The 22,431-nt window shown below is 47.5% G+C and overlaps 1 protein-coding gene across 1 annotated transcript in view; it reads left to right on the top strand.

The window, feature by feature from the left end:
• The window catches only part of CCDC78 (coiled-coil domain containing 78), a 321,251-nt gene that overhangs the window by 190,796 nt on the left and 108,024 nt on the right, over positions 1 to 22,431 (top strand). Inside the window, exon 10 of the mRNA XM_085628349.1 lies at positions 3,138 to 3,317. Within this exon, the coding sequence (XP_085484475.1) occupies positions 3,138 to 3,317 (180 nt within the window). The remainder of the gene's footprint in view (positions 1 to 3,137; positions 3,318 to 22,431) is intronic.

The raw sequence follows: 22,431 nt of genomic DNA, 5'->3' as shown, positions 1-22,431 counted from the left end.
AGGACGTGAGCACTGATGTTCTGGAAAATGTGTGGAGGAGAAGAAACCAATTTTGACTAGCATGTTCCCAATGCATGCAGTAAATTCTTGGGTGGACCTCAACAGGTGAATCCTTCCGGGGAAGTGCTTCACAAAGCTCTACACCCATTGTCGATGGAACCTATAGTCCGCCGAGTTCCCCACCAGCTAGTGCACACTGCACCAGCGGCCAGCTGCTGCCACTACACAAATAAGCTTCTTCACTATTGTTGGGCTGCCCAGGATAGCTCAGAGCAGTCTGCTTTTGAATTTGATCAAATCCATCCACATGCTGAGCAGTGTATAACTCCAGATCCAGACATCACACAAATTCTCCATATTGGCGTGTGTTCCCAGTGTCTCTGTGTTTAACAGTTTAGTTTCCTAATCCGATACTACAGGTCATCTACAAGGTGAAGTGGATCCAGAGACCAGTTTTCTTCTCTGGCAGGCTGTATTACACATCCGTTTGTTTCACAATCCTCTTTTTAATTTCACACTCACCTTTTCCTTTTGCCTATATAAACTTTGGACCCATAGATTCTCTCAGCTGCATCACTAATCACCTAAATCACCAAAGTGCCACAAAACGTATACACCACTGAACCTAGGACTCTGGAGCCTAGGAGTGATTTTAGGGAAGGGGATCCATCCTAAGATTCTGAATTATTTATGTATAAAGTTGTATTGTTTGACTATGAGTAATCCCCAGTGAATATTTATTAACGCTGAATGGGGAATGAGGACTGTTTATCTGTGAACGCATGGTGCCGTCTCTACAGATCATCTATTGCTCGGTGTCACTGTAGCTCCTAGAAATCTACACACTATTTCTCTTCATGTTAGTGAGGTATTCTGGCAGCACACATCTCTCAGTCTGAAGGGGGTGTGCAGTTCCTGGCTAGGCGTGGGGGACAGGGAGGTCTTTCTTCATGATGCCCTCACACAACCCGGAGGATGTCATGCTTCATCATTGGGAGTTTGCCCCTCGTCAGGCCGGCGCTGCAATGCCTGACGGGCTCCCGTAAATGGGGTTCTTTACCAGAGATCTTTTTGAAGAAGCCATTAGGTGAGTGCGGGTGTGGGGGCTGGGTAGTACACAGGAGAGTGAAATAAAATAGGTCTGGAGCAGTCCTACTTAGGTCGCTGAGCTAGGTTACGACGAATGCAAGTCGGCTGCCTACACCTCTCCCGGAGCAATGGCGTGCTCCGCCCTCCCCCGCCAGCCTTAGACTGTGTATCTAGGGGTCTACAGTACTCCCCAGTACAAGTCTACTCGGGTACACCCTACCGCATCTGGTAATTAGCTCACAGAATTACAATACCAGACGGTAGTGCACCATTCACATTTAGTTACTCCGGTCCTGATGAAGTGCCAACTGACCCATTAGGGGCAATCTAGGCACGAAATATGTTGACCAACTTCAAATTGATAGCCCTTTAGGAACATTACTTCCACATAGGGGCACTTGCACCGCTCTTAACCAGGCTTGAGCTACCTAAACCATTAAACTTGACCTAAGTAGGACTGCTCCAGACCTATTTTATTTCACTCTCCTGTGCACTACCCAGCCCCCACACCCGCACTAACCTAACGGCTTCTTCAAAAAGATCTCCGATAAAGAGCCCCGTTTACGGGAGCCCGCCAGGCATTGCCGCGCCGGCCTGACGAGGGGCAAATGCCCAATGATGAAGCATGACATCCCCCGGGGTGTGTGAGGGCATCACGAAGAAAGACCTCCCTGTCCCCCACGCCTAGCCAGGAACTGCACACCCCCTTCAGACTTAGCTTCTTTGGGAGCCATTGTGCAGGACCTCATAACTCGGCTCCCTGTCCCTCTCTTGTTAAAACGGCACACATCTCTCTCCATGGCGTGGAAATCTCAGCAAAATACCCTGAAGGCACTATACTTTTTTCAGTTCATATTTCCAAAACCTACAGAGGACACTGATCGCTCACTGGGCCCTATACTTTCCAGATGGGAAACTGCTGGGCCGATGCTCCTGTTCATCAAGCACCTCGACAAGCCTCTGCTGTACACCTGTTACTTTGATAACCTTTAACAAGTCAGACATGCTACAATAAACCACAAAACTGCATAAAACATGAGTGCCACCTTCTCAGCCAGACAACAGCTGTAGCCGGTTATTTAAATGGAAATATAGTTGTGCAGGTACTCGTCCTTTCGAGTACTTGTTTGCTTGTGAGAAGGGCCTGTACTCTCCCATTAAACGTATTGCAGCAGTGCTGAGAAGTGCAGATACTCTCTTCTTCAAATTAAAGAAGTGCAGGCTCTCCGTACTGGGCAGTACCTGCCCATTTAAAGCACTGACTGCAGCCAAGAAACAAAACGTAGAATACAATTTCTCACTCAAGTTCATGTTGGAAATTCAAGCCCACCTGAGCCACACTTTCATGTTCCTTCAGCCTGCCACTCTGCCTCTAACCAGAAAGTGGTGTTACGGCCAGAGCTGCCTACTTTGGAAGTAGGAACCAGGTTTGAGTCTTATCCTGTGAGTCTAGACAAATCACTTAATATCCCCGTGCCTAAAACAATTAAGTGATCTCATTTAATGTAACTGTGCTGATGTAAAGCGCTCTAATACCATAGGATTGAGTTACGCTATATTAAAACTACAGAAACAAACACAAAGAGGTAAAAACATAATGTCAACATACAGTAAGGCAAATATATACTAATTTACTGGCTAATTTGTACAAAGTGAAACCAGAAAACCTAGATAAATCAAGTGCTTCCCCACTTAAACTGTGTGATCTTAGGAAAATATTTTATTTTCACCAAAACTCCTTTTTCTTCAGGATTACATATTAAAGCAGGATCAAATATGCAAGTTCAGAATACCAGGTGTATAAAAACCTATTGTGTTTGATTTAATAGACTATAATGTTGCTCATACATAATCTGGGCCTCGTAGAGGGTGTACATGACAATTGATTTGCCTCTGAGTTTACTAATGATTCATGTTTAAAACTATATATTTTTTTAAAGCACTTCTCTCTATGGGGTGTGTTGTCGTGGGGCAGCAATCGCGCTATACAAATCGATATACAATACAATACAATACAATTCAATCCTGGATGTCTCTTTTTGTTGTAGATTCTGAGTCTGGAAAACCATGTCATGGAGTTGGAGTTGCACAAGGAGAAGCTTTCTGGTGAGCACGAGGCTGCCTTAGAGCGTCTGCGGGCTGTGGAGACCAATCGCAAAGAACTGGCTGATGAGTACATTGTGCTGAAGAGCAATTACATGGCTCTGAGCAAGGAACATGAGCGTGAGGTGAGTGCTGTGTCTGTACCCAGGCCTGGGCTAACTGGTCAAACACAATTACAGTTTCTCATACTAAAACAAGCATTTTGTTTTTTCTAGGGTTGAATGCATCTGGTGTTTGGGTGGTTCTACAGTTATCTTTAAGGAAAGATCAGGAGAAAATCCACATTATCATATAGGGGGATTAACGTGTATATGTGATTTGCAATGACTGTCTCACATAGGTAGTCGCTTATGACATCCAGCCTTCATTTCATGTGGTCTGGTCTTCACTTTTACTGCCAAGAGACATTAGCCATTGAGACTCCAGGATGATTTTGTTGCTTTCCCAGTATAAAGCATGACCCTGCTGGACTAGAGGTACACCTCGGCCATGCCCTCAGCCATAATGAAGGGTTACTACTATCCATTCACAAAGCTATGAACACTGATAGTTGGGTGGAATCTCCTTGAAAGGCAACCTAAAGTTACAATAAAAGAACATAACCAAAAATATTTCTTCCATCTTTGAGAACGTTTCCAAAAAGATCAGGGGGAGCTATGATCTGCCGATATGGATTTATTATCAGGGATAACCTAGGCTATTGGAGTTGTAGAACTGGGCATGGTTCATCATCAAGAAGCCTCCAAGGTGTGAAAGTGGAAGGTGTCGGAAGACTAAGCAATCTCTTATCCATCATACTTGACCACTAAATTGAAATCATAAATTTACTTCTCGATAAGAGCATGCATGTTTCTAGGTGTTACTTGAATAGCTGATGCATTGGATTGAATATACCCTAACAAGTGATCCAAACTTAAAAATATTTTACCTTCATTGGTGATAAAAACTGTGATTTTTTACATCATAAATATTATGTACTCTTTGCAACACCAATGGACTGATTCTGAACTCGCCACAGTGTACCCCTTGAGGGAATACTGCCCTTCCCAATTATGACTAAACGAGGTGCTGATGCACATGGGTGTCTCTTCCTCCTGTTTCTGCACAGGAATAACTCCTTCTCAAAGCAGAAGGAGCCCCTATGCAATATCAGGCCCAAACTTGTTTTTTCTGCATCTGAAAATCAAATTGGTGGGACAGAGCTATCCCGGCAGCAAGATGGACATCTTTTGAGGGGGCTCTGCCGGCTGGGTTGCTAATCCCTTAATTATCTGCAGTAGCATCGGGGCGAGAATGATGAAGCCTTGCTCCCTGACACCCTGATGTCTGTGATGCTGTGATTGGGGAGGCGGAGGGTGCCTCGGACCCCGAATCACAGCTGTTGGTGCAGCACGGCCTGGACCTGTCATGACAGCAGACTGCCGTCTCACGTGTTGGGTAGCGCTGAAGCAGTGAGGCCTTTGCCCAGGTCTCTGACACAGAGCCCTGACTGGCGGAGGAGGCTGAGGGCGGTTGGGGACCGGTGGCAGTTCTGACAGTGAGTGTGCTCGTGGGATGTGTTGGGGCCCCCTGGGACTTCATGGTGAGGAACTGAGTGGTGGCCTCCCCGCCCTCAAGATCCCCTGGCTTGCCCAATGGCTGGTTTCTGTGTGAGCACGAGGCATTTCTCCGCCATCCTTGGACGCATGGATCTGCCCCCTGTGCGGCTCAATACTCTCCTGGGGCCCCATGGTGCTGATAGGGGCCCGTGGGCTGGATTGCTTGGCATCGTGGCACGCGAGACACAAGAGGGAGTGGGCCCCCCTCCTTCCCTGGGGTTGCTGACCTGGATTGGCACTACCTTTGAACTTTTGGTCCCTCAGCCTGAGTGCTGCCACGGGCCTGCTCAGGCCCCCTAGGGGTGCCCCCCTGGTGGGTGATGGGCCTACGAAGACAGGAGAGCTCCCTTGGGATGTGCCTTATGAGGGCCAGGTTGACTGATTGATACCGGTGTTGTTGGCTCCTGTCCCCCGGCAAGAGCTCTCTCCCCTGTGCCCCCTGCCGACGATATTGTTTGGTGTTGTGGCCTTGGGCGCATGGGGGAGTGCTTTCGTGTGCAGCTCCTTGTTTATGACTGAGCTTGAGAAAATTATGCTTGGCTATGGAGGACTTTAATGTGACCGGGTGAGTGCTTTCCTCCGCTTTCGCTCTGCCTGGATCACTGGTGGCTGCTGTTGGTCTGTTTATTTCCCCTGTGTTAGTACTCTCAGGTGAGGCAGGACCTGTTGGAGCGGCTCTGCGGTTGCAGATGGAAAGCACCCTAGGGGACCAGAACTATTGGGAGAGCCTCTTGGAGCTGGCCTCTTTGGAAGTGGTAGATGCCAAGTGAACACAGACCAATTCTACACTACCTATTACGTATGTGGCTTGACACCACCTTGTGCTCCTTGTCAGAGTGTGCCTGAACCGTGGCACTGCCCAGCTGGTGAGTTCCCCTACCCGTCCCCATCTGGCTTTGCCTGCCCTAGCTGCCCCCCTCCCCAGGGGGCTGGTGGGGCGACCGCCTGTGCTATGGTGAAAGCCAACAATACGTAATCCAGGCTGCCTCTTGAAACACGATGGACGGACGATGTGCTCCATGGAGCCTGCTATGGAGGACCCTATGTGATGCCCCTAGGCTAGGGGGTGATGCATCCCCGAAGCCCGACATTTGATCCATGTTTCTTGATCTCCAACAAAGCCTGCATACTATTGACTCGAAAATCGACCGGCTGGCGAATTGCTTCGACCGTCTTAAGGAAAAGGTAGATCAGCATGAAGAGCAGCTGTATCAACTTAAATACCATACATCAGAGGCTAAGGATGTGCACTCCTCAGTGGGAGAGTGACTGCTCCAGATGGGAAAAGTCAGTGACTTTATTTGCCTTAAGTATGAGGAGTTGGAGGCACAGTCATGGTGCAGCAACTTGAGAATCCTGGGCATCCCGAAGTTGACCGCATGGAAGACTTCGTAGAACACACTGTTTGGGGAGACCCTTTCCAACATGATGATCATAGAAAGGGCACATAGATCGCTGGAGCAGCACACTCCCCCACCCCCACCCCCAGTGGGCCCCACCGGCCCGATAATAACAAGGCTGTTGAACTACCGGGACACAGACACCATGCTTCTCCTTGCTCTGGCGTGCCAACTGCTCCAATTCTGTGGCAGTTAAGCCTCCTTCTTTCTGGACTTCACCTTGGCTGTCCAGGCCGCCAGACTAGACTTTACCCCAGTTAAGCGAACACTCCAGAAGATGGCTGCTAAATATTCCTTGCTTTATCCTGCCAAATACTGTGTACACCACTCAGGGAAAATCCACTTTTTTACTGACCTGAAGGCGGCTGCTTAATTTGCCTGGGGGCATCTGCCGCTAGACCTGATTTACCGCCTTCACCTACAGGCTTGGACAGTGGCCAACTTAGTGAAAATGAATGAAGGCCTAGGACCTACCTGCCCCAGGGCATGTGCCCTGCCTGCTTCATCGTGCTCTTCATCTGCATTTCTGAACTGGAGTACTCTGCCCTATATAAGATAGTGTGAGGGTAATGACTAGATCCACATATAGAGATGTTCTCGTCCCTGGCTGTTCCTACTCCTCCTTCTGGCCACCCAGCGCATCTTGTGCTGGTCAGTTACCTCACCCCCCTGGGATGAGTCCCCTTAAATCTCTCTGGAATTGTTGGGTGGGAAGGGTGGTCATATTTGGCCCGGTTGGGGGATCAAAGTAGGGGGTTGGTTCTGGGTTGCGATATTGTTTTTGTTCTGTGTTTTGTTCCTTCCCTGTTTAGCCACTCAGTAATACTGCCCCCCTCTCTACACTGCCTGCACCTGACCCTCTGTGGATGGTTCCCGTGCTACCCAAGCCCCCGATGGTGAGAGTTAACGTGGAATGCCAGGTGAAAGGCTAGACAAATCTTTTCCTATTTACAGCCCCACAAAATTGACATCTGTCTGTTGCAGGAGTTACACATGACTGGTTTGATGCAGACTCGCCTGAGGGCGAACTGGATAGGTGAGAAGCATGGGCCTGTTATTCTAATTATCCATGAGGGGTGGCTGTAGTGCCCCTCGCAGGACTACATTGGCACACACGTTCAACGCTCTGCAGCCCACAGGGGAGATACGTCATCCTAGCTGGTATTCTACAGGGACTGCCGCTGATATTGGTATCAGTGTATGACCCCAACAGCGATAATCCTGGCTTCTTTACAGAGGTCTGGCATTTAGTGGGTACAATGTGGTGCTGAACGCCACAGCTGATACATCTAGTGAGAAACGCCACCCACAGTCTGCTGCACAACTACACTAAATTACTGTGAAGAATAGCCTTACAGAGATCTGGTGCGCCCATCACCTACATAGCTCCAAGGCGACATGCATTACATCCACTCACAGTACTTGGTCCAGGATCGACTTCTGGCTGGCCACCAAAGATGTGGTTTCCAGGGCCATAGATGACCAGCATCTCCCGTGAACACTGTCTGACCACCTCCCTATGCTCCTGAAGATGTGCTTGCCTAAGGCGACCCCCACAAGCATTCTCTTGGAGATTTTCCCCGGTGCACTGCGTGACCAGGTGTACCGAGGTCAGAGAGGTTACTATTGCTTACTTCGAACTTAATATGCAGTCAGTGGACTCCCTGTTCGCTCTGTGGGAGGCCTTTAAGGTGGTCTTCCAGGGTATTTGTATTGCTAAACAGGCTGGGGTGCTGCTTGGGCCAGCAAACCGCCTCATGTATCTCCCTCATGACACTTGCTTTTGAGCAGGTTGGTCTGGGGGAGCCGGACATGAACCTCTACTTCTTTAGCATCCAGGTGCACTTTGTGCATTTTTGGCTACACCCTATACAATTCCAGCCTCAAACTGCTCCAGAGGCTGACCTCACTGCTCCATGACTGCTTCAGTCAGTCCTATATGACCCTGCCCGCCAAGTGCGACAACAGGTGGACACCGTGGCATGCATGGTCTGGATGTGGAATAAGCTGCAGAAAAGGACATGCCGTGACTACCTGTTTGCCCCGTTCATTCCGATTCCAGGACACCTGCTACTTCCCATGGCTTGGAGGTGGCAACTCTGGTGCACCTGCGTCGAATGCAGCTTTCCTCCTTTGGAGCATTGTACCCCAATGGCAGCTTTGCCACCCATCAGCAGGTGTTTCAGGATCTCACGGCACCCCTTCTGTGCGTCATGACTTAATATCAGCTCTGAGCATCTATGTGAAACCTCCATGATAGGTTCCCAATACTCCCCAGACATTTGTGATGCTTGAGAAGATGCTGACTAATCGCTCACACCGTAAGCTGGTTACTCACCTCAATGCCAGCATGCAGAAGTTTGTATCGATTCAGGTGGCTTCCGCTCGATAGACTTGGTCAAATGATGTCAATGTGGTGATAAGTGAGAAACAGTGGACCTACGGCTGGCCCCAGTTGAAGGCCCTATCCACGAACTACTGGCTGCGACTGATGCACTTTATGTTTATACATAGAATTTACCACACGCCTGCGTGCCTGCTGTGAATGGGCCTCCTGAAGGAAGCACGCTGCATGCGTTGCGCAGCACTGTGGCGTGCGCTGACTTCCTGCACCTGGCTTGGGTATCCTGGGATACGGGCCTTTTGGGAGGAGGTGTTCAGAGACGACACTAGCATCACAGGCCACTGTCCTGACCGTGCATCCTTTGTAGCCATACTGGGCTACGTCAAGAAGAGTACCCCGGAGGCCCGTCGGCTAACGGCAGTGCTGTTGTTGCTGGCTAAGCGAAGAATTGTGCGGCATTGGGGTAGGCGTGGGTTGCCCAGCATAAGCAATTGGCTGCATGATGTGGCAGTTTGCCAGGAGATGCTGGATGCGTACTGGGAGCTGCTGCCCGTCCGCTCTCACCCAAAAGATATTTGGACCCCCTTGATGACTTACCTTAGACTGCAGGGTGAGATGACAGAGGATGCACACAGACCTGATTCTCCCCCCCACTTCCGCTTAAACCTGACTGCCGTCTCCTCCATGATGTCCTGCTCATCTACCTGGTTAACTTTGGTTTGAGTCTCGACCATCCAACACGATGGGTGCGCTTACCTTAAATCTTATTACCTGTGCAGAGAGTAGCCTTACCTGAGTGGCAAGTTACTGGTTGTTCCCTATCTCCTTCTCTCTCTTTTCATCCTCACCCCTCTCCCCCTTTCGTTTCCGAGTTGCATTCGTGAGACGTGTAGGCTATTGACACCTGACTATGCATTGTGTTTGACTCTGAAATGCAAACTATACAGTTGTCATTGTTCATTGCAAAATTAAATAAAGAAAATTAAAGAAAAGAAATCGGTAATTCCAGTGCCTGCATGTTAGTTGCAATTCAGGGTGCAAGAACTAGAAATAGCGTGCTGCATTGAAAGAATTACTGTCTGCCATTGGTGATTTTGGCTCTTTTAATTCCAGCCCTCCTACACTGCGCAACCCTTCATCAACCCCCAAATGTTCAGTGTTTGGGTATTTCCAAATCGCCATGATTGTTCTGCAGAAAAGCTGGTGTAAAATTATAAATTTTACCTAGCATATAGAATGTACGTTATCTTCCATTTGGCCCAATATCGCAGAATGGAGTGGAATTGCTATAACTTTTATTTCCTTAATGCAGGGCAGGATGGCTTTCCAAAATACCGTACCAAACTACATCTCCATACCATAGAATATATTATGTCTGTCTGGGCATACCTGTACCACTTGGGGTGACAAATGCAAAAAGAACAATTGATGGACAGAATGCAGAACAATGTCATACATTCACCCCAGTACAGAGATCTGGGCCTAAAGCCATTGTTTTTTTTGCTCCCCATGCCATTTCAGTTTGAACCCAGCCATATGCAAATCAGTCTTGACCCTGCGCCCAATGGAACAGTCCAACCCGAACTGCCAGGTCCTCACTGAACTGGAAAGAAGCATCCTAGGACCGATTTCAGGGTTTCATCCCTCATCAGCCAGGATAGCTTGACTCCAGTGGCAGGGAGAGCACAGGACCCATGTAGGTTATACACCGTCACACTCGGAGTGACAAATGCAAAAAGAACAATCGATGGACAGAATGCAGAACAATGTCATACATTGTCCTGGACTCACTGTGCCACTGGATTCAAGCTATCCTGGCTGATGAGGGGTGAAACCCCGAAACCGGTCCTAGGACGCATATTTCCGGTCCAGGGAGGACATGGCTTGGCAGTTCTGGCTGGACTGTTCCCATGAGGTGCAGGGTCAAGACTTATTTGCATATGGCCAGGTCTAAACTGGGGAGGCATGGTGAGCAAAAGAATGATGGATTTAACCCACATCTATTGACTGCGGGTGAATGTTTTGATTTGTTCTGTATTCAGTCCATCAATTGTGTGTCTTTTGTGATTCAAATAAGCATAAAGCAAACATGTTTTTTCAATATTTTGGATAAAATTTCAAGTGAGAAATTATTCTAAACATACAATAGTCTCGATTAATTTGAGGGTTTATGCTTCTGCCTGACGATTCTCTTTCCTAATATATCCATTGTTTTACATTAGTCAAAACACAATGCACAAGATCTGGAATATATTGATGAGAAAGAGAAACGTATGCAAGTGGCATACACACTTAGGTGTTTAGGTTTGTGGACCAGCATCTGAGGGGTGTAGAAACATTGGTACGATATTCCCACACCTCAAATAATTCTGCAATGCTGGAATACAGAAATATTGTAACTTACAGCCTGAGGGGTCCCCTGGAAATATGGAATTGCTATGGGAATCAGCATTACCTCATCTGATTCTCCCGATAATTCCCCATATTACAGCTCTTTTCCATCCCGATATTTAGTTTAGCTGTTTAAATGTACGTTGGGAAGGAATCTGCAGTGCTGTATTCCAGTTCGCCTGCAATTCCCGATTCAATGGGGAAAAAAAGTTTCCAAAAGACTAGTGAATTACACAAAAGTTGTAATTGAGGCTTGTGAGTTGCCCAGTCACATTTGAGACTATTTGCCAAAGGTTGTATATCCTCAATTTAAAGGGTAAATATTATTTTTTTGTTCAAATATCTTTATTGCTTATTTAAAAAGAAATACATTTGTAGTACAGTAAGGGTATTATTTGAGGCTATTTTGAGTATTTGATCTTAGACACACAGACATTACTTAAGGTTGATAAAACATCCTTAATAGCCATCAAAGCATTTGATGGATCACCTCTGAAGAGGAAAATAAAGGATTCTCCACAGGTTTTATTGATAGTGTAAAGATGAGTGAAGAAAGGCGCTCCCTGCCTCATGCAATTACATAGATTTATTTCGGCTGAAAATCAGCCATTAATTCTTAGTGGAACTTTAGGGCATTAGCAGTTTGCTAATATATGTCTTTAGAGAGACATTACAAAATCAGATGTGTTAAGTACAATGTGACTACATTTCCAACCCATTCCCTCATAGCCCTCGGTCTCAAGTGAAAGGTATTGCCAGTGCCTACAATTTGAGCTGTAGAAAGGGACGAGTAGTATTACTCCTTCTACAGAGCTAAAAGTCTCACTCTTTAGCCAATTCACCACTCTCCTATACACACCCCCATTTTGGATGTTACAGATATAATTCAGAATGTGCTGTACCTGCAGTTTATGTGCAGTGTATTTGTTTGCTGTGTTCGCACTGCTGTAGAGACATTGTTTGGTATAAAGAGAGTTTGCTCAGTATGCCTGGATAGGAGCTTTTCTAGCTTTCCTTTGGGTATAGATTGCCTTTAGAATTCTCAATTAATATTCTTGTTTTATTTATGCTTGTTTTCTTTTTTGGGCCATTGAATCTAGTTTGTTTTTCACATGGCATGCCGTCTATAACTTGTTGGTTATTCAGTGTCTTAACACTGAATCTCAAGAGAGGGTTCCTTATTAGGAATAATTCTTTAGTCAATTAAAATCTGGGTTGGATGACCTACCTCCAGTTATAAGTAAAGTGTAACTTAGTCATATAAAGCCTTCCCCACTACTTCACCTGAGGCATCTAGATTTGCTAAGCCTGATCTGAAATGCCCATATTACACATGAACAAATGTGTGTAATCCTTCACTGCCATTGAAAAGCTGCAGAACTATGTATCTATCAAAAGCTAAGCTTTACATTTTCTTTGTAAGTGTTTGGGAGATTTGCCAGTGCCTTTTGTGTTTGAATTGGAACTCAACTGTCTTCCAATAAATCCAGCATTGAGATAGAGCCTCCCTATAACAATAGTGGACAATGAAAAGATTGAGCCCTTTGGTTAGATTGAAGCAAATAATGAATCTTGGGGTTCATTATGTCCTTTATTGAGTAAATGGTTAGATCTCCATCACCTGTATGGACATGCTTCCCCACAAATTTTCTGTCATGGCCACTTTGAGGTCTATTTGAGAATTACTCCTGGCATTAATACGCTGCTGTCCTCACTTTTTCTTTGATAAAACAGTAAAGGATCTGCACGGGGAAGCTTTTATAGCACATTTTATGTATCTCTTTTTAAGGAGAGAATGACTAAATCAACTTTCAACACCTATGCTCTCTTCAGAATGGATTTGTATTTGCTGAGTGCCATCTTTCAATCCACATTTTTACAAGATCAGAGACATCTGTCAACCCCCATACAGTGGCACTTCGCACATTCCCATTTTACCAGTAGAATCACTGAGACATGCTCCTAGTAACATTGGATCTTTCTAACTACGAGTACAAAACAAATTGTCCCCCACCCATTCCCACCTCCCATGTCTCCTGAAGTCCCACAAATCTGCAGTTAATGAAACGGGAACATCTCCTTAATCCCCTGTAAAGTACAGTACATTTATTTCCTTTTTCATAAACTTTGTATCAATGTGTAAATAACAAAGTACTCCCCCCAAGTGGTAGTGACAGGAACCCCAAAAACTGAGTACAAATTAGTAGTTTAAGATGCATACTTTTAAAAAAAACTTTATTTACCATGTTATTACAATTCTGCAATACAAACTTGAGTGCTCACAGTCATTAGTACATTGGCATAAGAATACAAAGATATAAGGTCACAGAAGTCATGTCGTCAAGGCCGCTATAAACAAGAAGCAATGTCAAGGTTTGCAGGTGTAATCTAGATGGTATGCATGCCCCACACCTAGGTTGTCCTCAGCAGTCCAATATACATCCCTCCCGCCAACCGATCCAATCCAGACCCATACATGCATGCAGGAGAGCAATTCTCTAGAGACCCCCTGTTGGCGGTTGTGAAATAGGTGAGTATGGTGCGAAGAGTCATTAACCCACCCCAGTCAGAACTATGCCTTGTTCAACTTGAGAGTCGGCAGTCGGGCGGTTAGCCTGTATTTAAGCCCTGAAAGGCCCCCAAATGTCTTTGGGCCAGGATGATAGAGGCAATGTAGTGGAGTAAAGTTCACTGTTGGTGTTGCAGAGGGCTAGGCTATGAAGCCATCCCTGTAGTGTGGGAACTGATTTCCGGCCCCAATGTAGTGCAGTTTCTCTTTTAGCGAGCAGCAGTCTACGAGCCGCGAACCGTGTGCGCTTACGGAAGTTTGCTACATAGCCCAATACTGCAATCTCGGGAGTGGGAATGAGGGTCAGCTCAATCATATCTCCCAGTGGTTTTTGCACCGCCTCCCAGAATGGTAGTAGTTTGGGGCATATCCATGAAAGGTGGGTAAAGTTTGCGTAAGGGGCATTACATTTACGACAATTATGCGGTCTGGTAGGGTCAAGTCTGTGGGATCTGGCCGGGGTGAAATACATTCTACCAAGAAACTTAAAATGCAGTAGTTTGTGCCAGCTATTCAAAGAGACTTCCCCTGTTACCGTGCAACATTTGGTCCATTGGTCATCCGTGATTTGGTGACCTAAATCAGCCTCCCAGTCTTTGTGAATTTTGTTGTCCTGTACAGGGATTATCTCGGAGCAGGCTTTGTACAGTTTGGATATAAGATGGATTCCATCTTGGCTTTCAATGATTGTGGACAAAGGGGTAAACAAATCTGGTTCTTGGGGAAAGCCAGGCAAAGTTGCCCGATGCACCAAACGGACTCGGCCCAGAACAAAGCGATCCATGAAGGTGGCATCATGGAAGCGGTCTTCATCTGTAATAGAAAAGGCGTGCCCACCTGAGTGTAAGTCCCCCAGTTTGGTGATGGAAAATTTTGAAAGGTGGGCTGCACCAATCTCTCTCCTGTGATCGGTAATCAGCGGGCATTTGGAAGTGGCAGTGCCGGGGAGTAAAGTGTAGATGGGTCACTTATCCGCTTCAGCTTCTCCCACGCCCAGCTGGTGGTGGAAACCGTTTGCATGTTATTGGGGTCTCTGGGTATGCCCCTGGGCAGCACCGTTAAGAGCTTGTCCGGCAGTACCAGATCTGGCCAAGGCGGAGATACTGGATCCTAGCGTCAGGGTGGAACCAAGCGAAGGTGTAACTTCATTGGGCCACTAAATAATACAACTGAAGGTCAGGCACCCCGAACCCACCTCTCTCATACGGAAGGACCAAGATCTGCCAGTGCACCCTGGGCTGTTTACCTCCCCAAAACAATTTTACAAGATGTGAACGCAACGGAGAAACTGTTAGGGAGGGGAATGGGGATGTTGTTAAAAAGATATAAAAATTTAGGAAGCACGATCATTTTGATGAGAGCCACTCTGCCAGCGATCGAGAGCGGTAATCATAACCATCGCTCCACCTGTGCCTCCAGGGCATTGATGGCTTGGCCATAATTTAGGCGGATAATGTGAGCTGTGTCCAGGTGTATATGAATGCCCAGGTATTTAACGGAGTCCGTGCACCACTCAAGGGGGAATTCACAATCCCATCGCAGTGTGCTAGGGGTTAAATAAAAAATAACTGACTTATGCCAGTTGATGCACAGGCCAGAGTGCTGTCCAAATCGAGTAATTTCCTTGATAAGGGGTTCCAGGTTGACGCCTGGCTCCTGAACATAAAGGATGGTGTCATCTGCATAAAGGGATACCAACAAGGGGCCAGTGTTGAATTGGAGTCACTTTGCAAATGTCTCTCTTTTGGAAATGGCGGATTAGGGTTCAATTGCAAGTATAAACAATAATGGGGACAGGGGACAGCCTTGACGAGTGCCGTGGGACAGAGAAAACGATTGGGAAAGGGTGCCATTTAGGCGGTGTCTCGCTGTGGGGTGACTGTATAATAATTCTGTGGTGGCAATGAATCCCATTGGCATACCCATTCAACGCATGATAGACACAAAAAAGGACCACTCAAGATAATTGAATGCTTTCTCCTTGTCTAATAAAATGGTGGCAGCTGGGACCTCAGGGTTGATCCTGTGAAGCCCTGAGAATAGCGTTCTAAGATTCAGGGAAGTGGAACGATGGGGGACAAAGCCGGATTGGGCCGGAGAGATAATGAATTCCATCAGGAGGGACAAGCGCACGGCACAAATTTTGGCTAGGATTTTATAGTCTAATTTCAATAAGGACAGGGGGCGATATGACCCACATAATGATGGGTCCCTGCCAGGTTTGTGTAGAAGGCTAATGACAGCCTCGCGAAAAGTAGGGGGTAGAATTTGACTCTCAAGTGCTTCGGCATATACCTCGATCAGCTGAGGCACCAGGAGGTCTTCGTATGCCTTGTAGAAATCCCCAGTGAAGCCGTCCAGGCCAGGGGCTGAGGATCCACGAATGGCCTCGATGGCGTTAGTGACGTCCTAAAGTGAGATTGGTTCAGTGAGGAAGTCCTGCATATGTTTCTCTAGGTACACCAAAGTAATTTCTGAAAGGTAGTCTTGCTGCACTGTGGAATCTTGCCCTAGTCTTGAGGTGTATAATGTGGTGTAATAATCAAGGAATTTGTCACGGATCTGGAAGGTGGATGTAAGCATATGACCAGTGGAGGAGTTCAGCTCGGTGATGTAGGCCTTGTTGTATGGGGTCCGAAACAACTGTGCCAGGACTCGGCCCGGTTGTTCTCCTTCGCCATATCGTCATGCGGTGGAATATTTGCCTAGATAGAGTATTTCCCGGTCAGCAGTCTCTTTGTTTTCGGCGATGAGGGCGAGTCGGCGATTTGTCGACTTTCTGTTGGGGCTGCTAGTTGTGTCGCTTTCTACATTCTTTAAGTCACGCTCAAGGCGAGAGAGAGTTGAACAGAGAGCCTTTAGGACTCCGGCGTGCTTGGCGATGCAGACACCCCTAATGTATGCCTTAAAACCCTCCCACAGAACTGCGCAGGAGTCTACTGAGCCCGTATTAATGGTGAAATATTCTTCAATCACCTTGTGTACCTCCGAGTGAAAGAGGTCATCGTTGAGGGCCCGACTGGGAAAGCGCCATTGTCGCTCGTATCCATCGGGTCTGGGTACATTAAGAAGAAATTTAACCGGTGAGTGATCTGAATATGTTCTCGGAAGTGTAACAATTGATTGGTACCAGCAGGAGACGCCAGGGGAGAGCAACCATTAATCTATCCTGGTCCAAGTGTTGTGGTAGCCAGAGTAATGCGTATATTTAGTGCTTGGAGGGTTGCGCCCTCGCCATATGTCGCATAGCGACAATTGTTCGCAGAGTTCTGATACGGCTCTGCGAGCGCGTGGTTTAGTGCCAGGGGAGCTGGTGGTGCTGTCCAAAACGGGGTTGAGAAGTGAGTTGAGATCCCCTCCCACCAGCAATAGGGTAGAGTCTAACTTGGCGAGCTGGGCCTGTAGGGAATAAAAGAATTCCGGGCAATCAGTGTTTGGAGTGTAGACGCATACCAGGGTGACGCTGTGACCCATCAAGAGGCCCGTTACTATTGTAAATCTACCTTCATCATCCCTAATGACGGAATGGAGACTGAAGGGCACCCTGTTATGTATGATAATAGCTGTGCCCCGGGAGTAGCTACTGAAGTTGGAAAAATATCTGTGTGTGCCCCAGCTAGAGGCGAATCTTGCGGGGTCAGTTTTGGGCAGGTGTGTTTCCTGTAAGAAAGCAACATCGACATTGTGACGTAACAAATAATGAACAATCTGTTGTTTCTTACCGTTGTCATTCAGGGCTCGGACATTCCAGGATAACAGGGATAAGTCCGAGGGGCCATAAACGGTACCTAACTGCGCCATCTAAAAACCTTGACAGACATAGCTAACCAAAGCAATCGTTGATAAACATTTAAGAGGACAGTGAGCCTGACAACATCTAAGTCCAATTTTCTGCAGTAAAACATTTCCCCCCCACCCCCCACCCAACCTCATCTTGAAGGAAGCGACTCAAGACCCAAGTCGAACAATGAAGCATAATATACCAATAGACTTTAAACTGGAATGAAAGAACCCTAACTCGGTACATCCGTATCCCTAGAAACAAACCAAAGGTGAACACTATGAGGGGTGGCAACGCTACGCCAGTCAGTCAGTCATTAGAAACAGCATGAAGTGATGAAAGTTAATGTCCCAAACTAGTTATGTCATCATCGTGTCACCATGCAGGATGGGACAGTCAGCCAGTGCCGGCACTTGAAAACAGTTCCATGCTTGCGTTGGAGCCGCTGCTCTGAGGAGAGGATTTGGTCTCGACCACAATCGCCTGGTTATTGTTCTACTTGTATGTGTGGCAGAATTCCTACGCCTCCATCGGCATGTCGAAAATGCGTGACCGGCCGTTGATATCGACTCGCAGCCTGGCCTGGTAAAGCATACCATATTTCATTCCCAAGTTCCTTAGGGTGGCCTTGACCCCGTTGTAATTATGGCGTGCTTCTTGCACCATGAGCGTGAAATCCGGATCGAGCGCAATTTTGGAGCCTTGCCACACAGTATCACCCCTTTCTCTGGCGAGTCGCAATGCTGTATCACGGTCACGAAAGTTCATGATGCGGGCAATGATCAGCCTTGGAGGGAGGCTTTGGTTGGGTCGGGGGCCCAAAGTGCGCTCCACCACGAAGCCAGGGGTAAAGGACTCCCTCCCAAACAAGTCAGAAAGAAGGGTCTCAACAAGGAGGTCCAGGCGGCCCATTGCAGTGGTCTCCGGCACCCCTAAAATGTGGATGTTGTTGCGCCAACTGCATGCTTCGAGGTCTTCGTTTTTGATCGCCACGTCTTTAAGGATGCGTTCCCCACTCTCTAGCCTCTTGAGGGATTGCACTGTTCTATCTTCCATGTCGGATATACGCGCCTCAGCAACATCCAGACGCCTGTCATGTGCTTGGATTTTGGTCCCCATGTCTTCTAGGTGCATGTCCAGCGTGTCAAGCGCCCATCCAGGGCACGAAAACCCACCCTCATCTCCTGGAGCAGGGTTGAAGTCTGGGCAATGGGGTTGTCTGCGCCATCTGCACCCCGGCCGCCATGATGGGGTCATCCCCACGATTCTGTTCCGCGACCTTTTCAAATGGGAGGGTCCTTTATTTAGGGTCTTTGCGGCCCATGCCGCTAGGGTCCGGACTTCGGGAGAGGTGGTAGGGCCACAACCACGCATTTGGTGAGGAGACGGCCTGGCAGAGGAGATGGCAATATGGCGAGGAATTAAGGTGAGGGAGTGCAGGAGAAACCCCCAGATGTTGGTAAGTCCAGCGAGCCGCTCCCCCAAGCAACCCAACAAGGAGGGGGCAGGGGGGTCGCCCCAAGGAATAAACCTGGTGCTGTGAGCTCATGCAATGTTCGGGCCATGGAGGGAGCTAATAGGTGGATTAGGGCTTCTCGCTGTAAGAGGCAACGACCAGCAGCAATTGAGGATGCGGCGCAGACAGCTAAATGGTGTTTCAGACCAGGAACAGCTGCTGCTGTGGCCCTACGAGTCAAGGAGGCAGAGCAACAGGCAAGGCGCTGGATCTCTGGGCTGCATGCCGACCGGGCACCCATTTCTGTATAGGAGCCACCGGGCGCCGGATGAAGCAGCTCAGCCCCTATCGCCTCCCAGGCCGCACTTCCCAGGGACCAAGTAATCTCCTCCCAGGCCCAGCGCAGGCCCTGTCCCCGCAGGGCTATGGGGGGAGGAGCGGGCGGTATAGGTCTTACACGGCCAAACAGGCCACGAACCGAAGGAGCTGGGCGTGAGCAAGGGGGGAGAAAGCAGAATACAACCCGCGCCCGGCGGACTTACCCCAGCTTTCGTCGTCCTCTCAGGCCGGGAGACTGCACTCGTCTGAGTCCGCATCACAGGCGTGCTGCGCTATTAGAGGGAGCGGCACCGGCCGAGGTTCACTCCTGCCCGGCAGTCGTTGTTCGCCTGGAGATCTGTGCAGATGCCATCTAGTCACGGTCTGGCCGCATCCGTGTGTTTGCCCCAACAACAGCAGTCCATTGGAGCCAATCTGCAGTGCATAGGTGCTGCTTTCATGGGGGATATTACTGTTGGACTGAAGGCAGCTGGTGGAGCTTCAACGCCGCGCGGCCATGTTGTTCGGCGGCTTATCCACGCCCTCATTTAGGATGCATACATAGCTGGGTATTACCTCTCTGCACTGCTATCTTAAATCTTCTCAACTGATCCTTCCCCTATTCGGTGTGTGCCAATGACACTAAGTCGATGAGTAGGGTCACCACCCTGCACATCTTCATACAACTGAGAAGAAAGTCCCAAAAACTTTCTACTCTTGAATATCTATTTTTGATAACAAGATGGAGTACAAAACAACTGTGCTCTAAATTATCTTGTAAGAAAGTTGGGAAACATAGTTCAAATGTGGATCATAATCAGGCAAGTACATGATTGATCTCTCTCCAACCCCAAAACTTTGAAAATCACGAAGTCCCCAGGAGACACCGCACATGATGATCATTCAACCCCACTAAATCATAACACTTCAGAGACCTTTTACAGCCGTGCTAATCTTAATTTCTGTATTCCCTTCCTCATATCCCCTGGGCGCAGAAGAATTGCTTTCCTTTTTTCTCTACATCTGCCCATGAAGATGTCTTTTGGTATGTTGAACACTCTACCTTGACAACTCTTTCTCTCCTTCTGATAGCCCTAGATGCCTCTGCATGTGTCATACTGGCCGCCCTTTTTATCTAAATATGAGCTTGGGAGGAAGTCTCAGCAATACCAGACTTCTCTCCCTATCGCTTTTCAGTTATGTCTTACATGTGTCTTCTTTTTATTATCAGCCCTGGTACATGGTGATGAAGGTACTTTCCAACATGGCTGCATTGTGTCAGGTCTTTATGCAGGTGATAAAAAAGGTCTTCAACATATTCCTTTTGGGTCGCCATTTCAAATCTGAATCCTGATGCCATGCTCTGAGACATATTTACACTGTCTCTTTGCTTTGTTGGTGAAAATAGTCTGGCCTTCTTCCAGATATCTGCTCTTGAAGGAGAAGCTCAGAATGAGTATTGTTTTCTGTAGTGCTTATTTCAAGGTCGTCCGGTCTGTTCTTTTGTGAATGGTTGTTTCTCTTGCTATTCTTGCTGAACATTTCGACTTTACATGAGGAGATTTCAGACTTTAGATAAAGGAATTTATCCTGCATATGCCGAGAACCTTTCCTTAAAGTTTTTCTGCTCTTCTGGAGACTCTACGAGGTATTTAATGTTTTCATTGATTTCTGGCTGCGACCGTGATTGGTGAGGCTTTCTGGAAGTGCTTACTGTGATGTACTGTGTTTTAGGAGGTACAAGCTCTGAAAGTTTCTTACCTCTACAACACATTCAAGGCATACATGAGTGTTTAGCCAGTCATTTGCTTGCTGTTGGGAAAAATAATCCTCTTGCGAACAATGGAAAAAGTAAACTGTAGTCCAAACAGCTGGAGTACCAACCTTTGGTTGTTGCCGATGTAGATGGATAACCCACCCATTCACAGATATTACCAATTTAGACCTACCCCATTCAGTTACCACGAAGAGTTAGTTTGTGGTGGTTTAGTCTTACTGTCAGTCAATTTCTGGGGTTTTATTTTTACCTATTGAGCTAGTATTTTAAACCAAGTGAAGAGGTATTGGTTATATTCGCTAAGCCCACAATATTTATTGGGATTTTAGCCCAACGCAGAGTTAATAATTGCTACTGGGACCGATGCACAATGAACTACTTGTACCCCTGCTACACCCACAACTGGTCATTGATTGCATCAGCTCCTGCTCATTGTTATTGATGCTTTAGCCCTGCCAGCATAACCTCACTCCCCCGCCCACAGTCAGGTTTTCTGTATTTAGTCCTGGAGTCTAGATTTTTCCACTTTCAGTCATCGAAACTTAAGTTCCACCCGCAGTTTGCAGTTGAGGCTATAATGCAGCTCAGTAATTTATAGGTGTAGGAAAGTAGGATCTGTTTCTTATGGTTACCCCCACTTTTTGCTAATTGTGATACTGTTTTTGACTAGTCTAACTGGGATCCTGCTAATCAGGACCCCAGTCTATCTGCTTTCGTCTTAAACTGTTATGCTATGTACTTAGGTACACTCCAATTTGGACACTGGGGTACCCTTGTCAGTCCTTAGTATATGGTAACCATGTAACCAGGGCATAGCTACCCCAGAGGCCTCCCATGGGCTGAAGCATGTATTATGCCACCCATGAGAGGCCATGCAAAATGGAACTACAGGTCTGCAATTGCAGCCGGTGTAAGTTAGTGCATGCACCACTTACTTAAAATATAGGTTTACTATATCTAAGGGTCTCTGCACTAACCTATAAGTCTCCCCACTACCAGGCCTTTACAATCCTGAGGACTGGGTGCTTGGTTCTAAGTGAGAGGGTGCTAGTGCATGAGCAGAACATCCCTGCAGCCTATAGAGTCCATTCTCCCAGGTTGTCTGTGAGGCAGCCATTTACTACATAAGAGTGGCATTATGTGACCGCATGATGACCAACTCTAAAACAACTGACATAAGCCCGATCGTGTTAGAGGTATGATTCTACCCTTCAGAAGCGAGCTTCGTGGTGTCAATGGTGTTCCCAGTACCAGCCTTCTAGTCCCAGACAGCACAAAATGGTTGCTGCCATCCAGAGACACATTTCTGTCCTCCTGCTGCTAAGCCAAGCTCAAGCTGGCAAAGGCAGAACAATAGGCATCCTGCCATAGACAGGATTTAGTGTATTAGGGCTGGGTGGGTGCACACTTGGTGTCGCTGTGTATAGTCCAGTTCAAACCAGTCCTGGGAGCCGTTGGCTCCCGCTCTGGCCCGAAACTGGACAAAGGACATGGGAGCAACCTCCCCACTGTCCATACCCTCCCCTGGGAGGGTCCCCTGAATCTAGTCACACCTCTTCCGTGGGTACCTAAGGGCTTACATGGCTGTAGGACCTTAGATTTGAC

Source organism: Triturus cristatus, chromosome 10 (genome assembly GCF_964204655.1).
Source record: "Triturus cristatus chromosome 10, aTriCri1.1, whole genome shotgun sequence".
Lineage (NCBI taxonomy): Eukaryota > Metazoa > Chordata > Amphibia > Caudata > Salamandridae > Triturus > Triturus cristatus.
This window is presented reverse-complemented; position numbering and strand designations above follow the sequence as displayed.